Source organism: Aulonocara stuartgranti (genome assembly GCF_965226115.1).
Source record: "Aulonocara stuartgranti genome assembly, chromosome: 14".
Lineage (NCBI taxonomy): Eukaryota > Metazoa > Chordata > Actinopteri > Cichliformes > Cichlidae > Aulonocara > Aulonocara stuartgranti.
Window position 1 is genome coordinate 2,231,697 of NC_138950.1, and position 7,856 is coordinate 2,239,552.

Sequence of the window (7,856 nt, forward strand, 5' to 3'; positions counted from 1 at the left end):
TGCACTGGTCCAAGTCTGGGAGGAGATCACCCTCAAAACACCGTCCATCATCTCATCAGGAGCATGCCAAACTAACTGAAAAGGCATGGATGTGTGAATGTGTGCAAATGTTATACAGCATTTAAAACAACACAGACTGACAGAAACCAACATGGTCTCATGGAAGGCTGTTGATTTCCTTCATGTCCAATTAAATTCATGAATTTTAACAGATTTCAGCACTTTCTGTATCTGCTGCTGGGAAGAAGTGGAGTGGCAATTATTTAGTCTTTAACTAAAACCCTTATTACAGTTCGTCTGTAGATGTCACACTTTTATGTTTGGAGTCTGTGGGAAACACACGGTTAGGAGTCACGTGGTGGGTGGCTTCCTCCATGACCAGACACCACACTGAGCTGCACGGGGAGGAGGGTGGGGGTCTGCTCTGACCTTCAGAGCGAAACAAACCTCGGCTGTTAATGCGATTTATCCCGCAGATAAAATCAAGCTGTGGCACTGACAAACACACACACAGCTGCGGGTGAAGGGCAGGTAACCACAGCAGTGCCAGCTGCACTCACTGCCACACAGTTAGGGTTAACCCTAACCCTAGGGTTACTGTTCAGAGGAACACACATTGTGAGGATACTCACGTGAGCCGGGCTCAGGTAAGCTGTGTTGCTACAGCCAGACTAGATAAACGCATGCTAACATTAGCATGCTAGCTAGTTAATGCCAGGTTCATTCATTCAGCAGACAGCTGAGCCCGCGTGGGGTGGTGCTGTCATAACGTCACATTTCTGAAGATCACGTGTGTCGCGACAAACACCACAAAACACACAGTTTAGTCCGTCTGGGCCCGCGTGGGTGAGGAAAATAACTTTATGTAAGCTAGCTGTCAGTCTGAGCTAAGGTTGGAAATGTTCGTTCATGAGTTGATTTACATCACCAGGGCAGCTCGTGATGGCGGGGTTTCACGGTCGGACCTACTACTTAATACAGTTACCCCCGTCGACGCCACTGAGTGCTGTTAAGGTTGTAAAATGAAGCGCACCTGAGTCGGCTGCTGTTGCTGCTGGAGTCTCTCCTGGAGGATCGCCTGAGCTAACCCGCCCGTCGCACTGCCCGCTGCGGCCGGCGGCTTGTCCGTGGACAGTGTCCGGATGACGTCCACCATGGCTGGGGCGGAGGCACCCGCCGCCGCGCTCCTGAGCCGGAGGAGGCCCCGGCTCGCCCGCAGACACATGGGGAGCACACACACAGCCGACATGTTGGAAAGTAGCACTACAGCTAACGCAAATGACGCGAGTAAGAAGGACAAAAGCACCCGATTGGCCGAGGCCCTGTGAGGGGCAGGCAGACACCCCAATCAGAGGAGTGGAAAGCCACGTGGGGCGCTAGGAGGGAGGGCCTTTTAGGGTTGGCACCAATCAGAAGAAAGAGTGAGTCTGACCTTCGATTGCGACATTAACCCTCATAGTCTCATCAAATATTACTAACACGTTTTACCACCAAGAGATATTTGCCTCAAGGAAATGGTTTGCATATGGCTGATGAGCAAGTGTTTGTGTCAGGCACTTTGTTTATTTATTGAATACATAAATGGCCCCTTGATAATGAAACTCTAGCGCCACCATCAGGTCAAACTTTTAATTTTAGATTTATTTTCTAATTATGTTTCTAATCAGGTGCTTCACCAGGGGATTTACCTCTGTATTTGGTTTTTGTTCTTTATTTTTCTCTCACTTTCTCTGTTTTTTAGTTTTCTTTTTCTAAACTTTTCTTTCTACTGTCTTTTCAGCTGCTGGCACTGTAGAGTCCCAGTGCTTACTGCCCAGATGCGTATCACATCTGGTAGGTGTGTTTCTTCAGGCTGAACCACTACCATAAAGCTCTACCAGTTAAAATAAAATTTGTTTGTTTGTGTTGTAGATCCGGACCGTGGTCCGCCTGTTAGCCTTCTCTGATCTATGGTATCAAAAATAAGGTGTCGTCAATAAGTCTTATCAGGAAGTCATTCTCAAGAAAAAAACAGCTCCAAATTTGTGATTTTCTAACTTGTCCACATTATCAGCCATGAGCAAAACAAGCCCCTAACACCACTCTCCATGTTAAACCTTAAAGCTAGGCTGGAACTGAATTGCAAGAAATTGTAGGAAAACAAATAGTATTGCAAAAAGAAACTACTTACTTAAAAAGTCAATGAAGGAAGGGCAAAAATTATGGTGATACTGACAGTAATGGGCAGTAAACTGAAGTACTGTCCTGCTGCACCAGGGTGGAGTCAGTCATGCTCCAGAAGAGACTGAGCGCAAAGTCCGAGCAGATTCATCAGCACGTCTAAATTTCAGGTGGAACGTAAAGCCACGTTCTTTTCAAACATTAGTATTTGATCCATCTGCTGACACTGTAGTGCCCCTTCCCTGTATACATAATAGATACACATGTCTATAAAATCACCAAATCATCACGTCAGATTTGACTCACCTGCAATTTGCTGAAAACATTTCAAAATGAGTTGAAATTAGTAAAACATTTGAAGATATGTAGGGTTATGAAACGTAATTATTTTAGCTTTTATTATTATAAAGAGACACCGACTTAAATATTAAAACATAGCTTCCAGTTAGGTTCTATAAATCATTAGCCATCGATTAATTAATAAAAATTAAGAAATACATGCTTATATACGCTGCTTAATTGTTTATGTGTGTTATTTGTGCAAGAATTTACAAAACTACTACTAATAATAATACATTTTATTTATAGGCGCCTTTAAGACCCTCAAGGTCACTTTACAATAGCGCAAGAACAATAGAAGCAGTAAAATATAATAAGCACAACACAATAAAATATAGAGAAAAGGTAAAAGGTTAAAAAAAAGAAAAGGGAAAAAAAAGATGCAAACTATCAAAGAAAATTTCACAATCTGTATTTTTCACTGTTGGTGGAATCTTAAGTACCTGGAGAGAACATGCAAGATGCAAAAAAATAAAAAAAATCAGCCTCAAATTTACCCTAACTATAAAAATATTAGTGTTTACTCTGATATAACAGCTGGATTGATTTAGATTATGAGATAGGTGAGAAGAGGGAAATCTAAGATGCTTGGAAAGACCTATCTTATGTCTAAGTCTATGTTTAAGTCTATCTTATGGCCAACCTCTGGTTGTATCTTGGACCTGGAAAATGGCGCCACGTTCCCACAATACATTGTGGCGTGATGTCAACTCCAAAGCCCTATTGGTGGAGAGTCCTGGATTGTGAAGTCCTATTGGGAGTGTTCCTAAGAGGTTTCATTGACCCACTATTGATCATGTGCCTCATCACATCAACCAAGTGTGAAAACAGGTGTGGGTCACTATCAGAGGTTTTGGGTGAACCCATTGTGAGAGCTTGCTGAGGTCAAATGGCCCCAGGATGTGAGTGGGTGTTAAGGCGTCTGGGAAGGATCTCAAAACTGGATTATAAATGACAGACAGTTAGCGTCGTAAGCCCCGCCCTCCGTTCAAAGATGGTCGTTCACAGTGGACATAGATGCTTCTTTGTGAACTGGTTTAGATTTCTGGATTCCTTTGGAGAGTTAACCCCTGCGTATTAGCTTAAAACGCTACAAAGGGCCAAGAATAAAGGAGGACAAGATCTACCTAACTTCCAACACTACTTCTTAGCCAACAGGCTACAATTCATCCCAGGTTGCCTAAATCACAGCCACTTAGATGAACCCTAGCTAGACACAGAACAGGCACTATGCAATATAAATAGAGACCTCAGACCTACCATTCATTAGCTCAAACATCAAATACGATGTATGCAAAAGCATCAACATCAGCTGCTCTCTGACAGCATGGTGTCTTCATTCATCCCAAGCAAACGTGCACCCATCTGGAACAACCCTGACATACTACAGAACAATAATATGATTAACTTCACAGTCTGTAAAGGAATTAAATACTTGGAAGATATATTCGAAGGAACAGACTTTATTCCATTTGACAGATTAGTTATACAATACATGATTAACAAGAATAGATTTTTAGAATATCAACAAATTAAGTCTATAGTAAAAAAGAAATTAAAGCCTAATCAAACGCCATCAAGTGTGGTACAAATTCTTTTACATCCCTGGGTACAGTTAATAAAATAATACATAGAGTGCACTATACAGATCAATGGATGTTCAGGATGGGTTTTACGTCTTCTAACAACTGTTCGCACTGTAAAGGCAATACGCCTAAAAATTACATCCATGCTCGTAGGTTCCGGTGCTGGATATGCGAAGACTTATCAAAGTTTTTTGAAATGTAACATTCCAGCCTCCCCTTCAGTTTGCTTTTCGGGTCATTTAGATGATGTCACTGTGGAGATGATTACAGTCCACATGGCTCTCGCTGCCTTATCCATTGCTAAGAAGACTGTCCTCATGAAATGGAAAATAAAAATCATTTTAAGTTTAACCAATGTAGAGACCGTTTGTTGGACTATTGCCAGACAGGAATCAAATAAACAAACAAAAAATAGATTCTGGGAAGAGACAATGGAGTAAAAGTCAAATGCTCTGGACCTCCTCTCTCAGAGACAAACGACTGCCACGACCAGGCACTAACACTTTTTATTATGGGTGATAAACAGGATACTAAAACAGATTAAGGTGGCCTTAGGTCTGATCTCAGCTCATGTTTCTCCTGCAACTTTCTGGGCATCTCCTTATTTGGAGTCACTGCTTCACCCATCACCATGGCAACCACCTCCTACCCTCCAGTCAGATCTGCATAAAGGAGTGTATGGTGCATACCATCGCCTAACAACTGATTTATCACCTTAGCTATATTCCACAGAGAGGAATGCTTCTCTCTGCTCATGTCTGTTAGCATCAGAGTGAATCCTGTGTGCAGTAAAAGACAAAACACAAATATGTGGTGCTAATTATGCGACATTAGCCTTACAAGATAAAAATAAATCCCAACACGTGTCTTTAGTTGCTCACAGGTTCTTGCACTTACAAATTGGTTCAGTTTTGGTTGCTGTATGTTTTGAAATGTTACATTTACATTTTTCTTTACTTTAAATAGTAATGAATTTATTATAATGATGCATTAAAAAACTGCATCAACTCTATGCCTTGAAAGCAGTCAGCTGACTTTTTCTATTTAGCTTTTAAAATTTTTAATGTATTTTTTCTATTAAAGATTTTACTATTATTATAATATGGAGGTAATTTCCTGCCAGATATGGAGGTCTCCCACTGTAGTTGTTTGATTTTGAAATGTGATGTCATGGTCCTCCAATTCTCCCTGGGTTCCTGTCAGTGCTTGTTATTGTGTGTCCCTCTCTCCCTCCCATCCTCACTCCTTTCCGCCTGGGTGGTGTTGCATTGCAGATTTCCACCTTCGGCCAACGCACCTGCTGGCAATCAACTCACCTGCTGCTCATCATCCCCATCAGACTGGTCACTACGGCGGCTGAGTTGTGGTCATCGCTGGCTCGTGTAGCCCCAGCTGTCACAGTTTCTCTTCTCCCTGGTGCAGACCTTCCTTGATCCCTCCCTGTTTCCCTTGGACCCTGTTGAGCGAGTGTATTCATGAGTGAGCGTCAGCGTGGAGTGCAAGTTTGGTCATGTAAGTGACTGACTTTGTGAAGACAGGAGTTTGGGCGTGTTTCCCTTCTCTGGATTCTATGGAGCTCCTGTTCCCTTCACCATTGTATATAGCAGCTGGTGTCACTTAAATAAACTCACCTTTATTGTGAACATTCAGAGACCCGCGTTTGAGTCCTGTCAATCATCTTGACATGTGAATGGGCAGATTGAAGGCTCAGTCTGAAAGCCCAGAAACAACCTCCATAAAGTAGCTCTGCTTTTGTCACTGTGGACTGCTACCAGTATTATTTGTGTCACAGTAAATATTCAAATTTTCTTTAGATTTCTCTGTTTTCCAAGCATATCAGTGACATATCAGCAAATCAGTTCTCTCTTTGTGGCACTGTTAGCTAAAAGTTAATAAATTAACACAGGGTGTTATTCTGAGGTTTTTTAATTTTTCCCCCTTTTTGATACAATGTAGTGACAGACATTAAAATGAAGCATAATCTTACAAATTTAAAGGAAGGAGATGATGAAGAATTCAGAACTGATGAAAAATGGCAGGAGTAACTGTTAGGTAAATCACATTGGCTGGTAAAAGCAAAGAGAAGTTCCTTCAGTGGGCTGGTTTCAGTCATTATGCAAATGTACTGTTTATAAGATTGAAACCTGCAGTCAGCTGAGACTGAAGAAGTCACCTGGATGAGTGATGAAACGTTTCTCCCACTGAAAACGCTACTTCCATATGAACAGAATCAACCATTTGGAGATCTGCTTACCTGGATGACTGAGCATCAAGACAAAGAGAAGTTAACCTTTATTTAGTGATATGACCAAATAGCAAAATGGACTTTTTGGGAGGAAGTCTGCAGAATTGAACCAAAAGCAATCTGGAATTCTTCTTCCCCTTCGGTTTTTTTTTTTTTTTTTGCAAATTTTTGTTCAGGCAAATGTGTTGAAAGAAGCCTTTAACTGTCAAAATTCTTGTTTTGGACCTCTAATAAAATCAGTCATGTCTGATATCTTTTCTGATATTGCTAAAAACCAAATTTGCTACCCTCTTCACTCATTTGGATGAGCAATTTAGGTTCTCACCACAGTGAGGACGCTGGTAGGTCAACACTTGGAATATCCCTAACACTTATATGAAGGAACAAATAGAAGAGCCATAAATATCTCTTTATCATAGTTCAATAAGTTTAAAGTGATTTGTCTTTGAAAGCTTTGTTGTAGCTTTACTCTTTTTTCAATATAGTGTAATCAAAGTTCCAATTTTCAAATGGGTTCAAATGGAGCGTTCCAACATATACACCAAATCTGACAATTGTCTTATTTAACCTGTTTGTCTGAAACAGGTCTCTACCTGTATAAAGAAAGGTTAAATAAAATAAAATTGACTTCATTCAAACAAAAGCATACAACATCACTCTCAAACTGAGATTTTGAAATTTAGCATTAGTCCACTTTGTTTTTTTCCCTCCTTTCTTTCAGCTCAATCTTCAATATGCTTTGTCCACTATCCCTCCTGACATATTCAAACCATCTCAGCATTGCCTCTTTATTTGTCACTTGGGTTTGGTAAAAACAAACAAACAAGCAAACAAAAAAAAACTATTCAAGTACAATACAGATAGCTGAAAATTCTACTTAAGTACAGTAGTCATACCTGGGTCCTGGGTTAGTAACCAGACAAAAACATTCAAAAAGTCCTAGGAGTGAAGGGAACAGTTTACCCAGCCCAGGATAGGGTTACCACCCTGGAGCCAGGTCCGGGGAGGGGGCCTGGGGGCGAACGTCTGGCAGCTGGGTCTTAGTCCACAGGGCCCGCCCAGTCCAATAAATGGACATTAGCCCAGACTCCTGTAGGCCCATCACCAGCAGGAAGCACTCTAAGGGTCGGGTGCAGTGTGTGCTGGGCAGCTGCCAGGGGATTCTCACAAACCATCAACCAACATGTTGCAGGGTGGAACCTCTTGACCGGGGTGGTGTTTTCCATCTTCAAGAAGCGGGGACCCGAGAGCATGCTCCAACTATAGGGGGGAATCACACTGCTCGGCCAGAGTTCGTCCATTAGTCGAATGTTGGATACCGGAGGAACAATGTGGTTTTCATCCTGGTCGTGGAACGCTGGCCCTGCTCTTCACGCTCTTGAGGATACTTGAGGGTGCATGGGAGTTTGCCCAGCCAGTCTACACGTGTTTCGTGTACTTGGAAAAGGTATTCAACTGTGTCCCTCTGAGTGTTCTGTGGGAGGTTCTTCGAGAGTATTCGGGTGTCTGGCACACTGATGGGGGCC

At 42.0% G+C, this 7,856-nt stretch overlaps 1 protein-coding gene and 1 long non-coding RNA gene across 2 annotated transcripts in view; one reads left to right on the forward strand and one right to left on the reverse strand.

The window, feature by feature from the left end:
* The window catches only part of timm50 (translocase of inner mitochondrial membrane 50 homolog), a 28,691-nt gene extending 27,385 nt beyond the window's left edge, over nucleotides 1-1,306 (reverse strand). The window contains exon 1 of the mRNA XM_082503039.1: nucleotides 1,034-1,306. Within this exon, the coding sequence (XP_082359165.1) occupies nucleotides 1,034-1,249 (216 nt within the window). The 5' untranslated portion in view covers nucleotides 1,250-1,306. The remainder of the gene's footprint in view (nucleotides 1-1,033) is intronic.
* Nucleotides 1,275-5,826, forward strand: LOC309687831. Its single transcript, XR_014270873.1, has 3 exons — nucleotides 1,275-1,421; nucleotides 1,781-1,833; nucleotides 5,360-5,826. It is a non-coding gene; the product is annotated as an uncharacterized lncRNA (long non-coding RNA).
* Nucleotides 5,827-7,856: the final 2,030 nt, after the last annotated feature.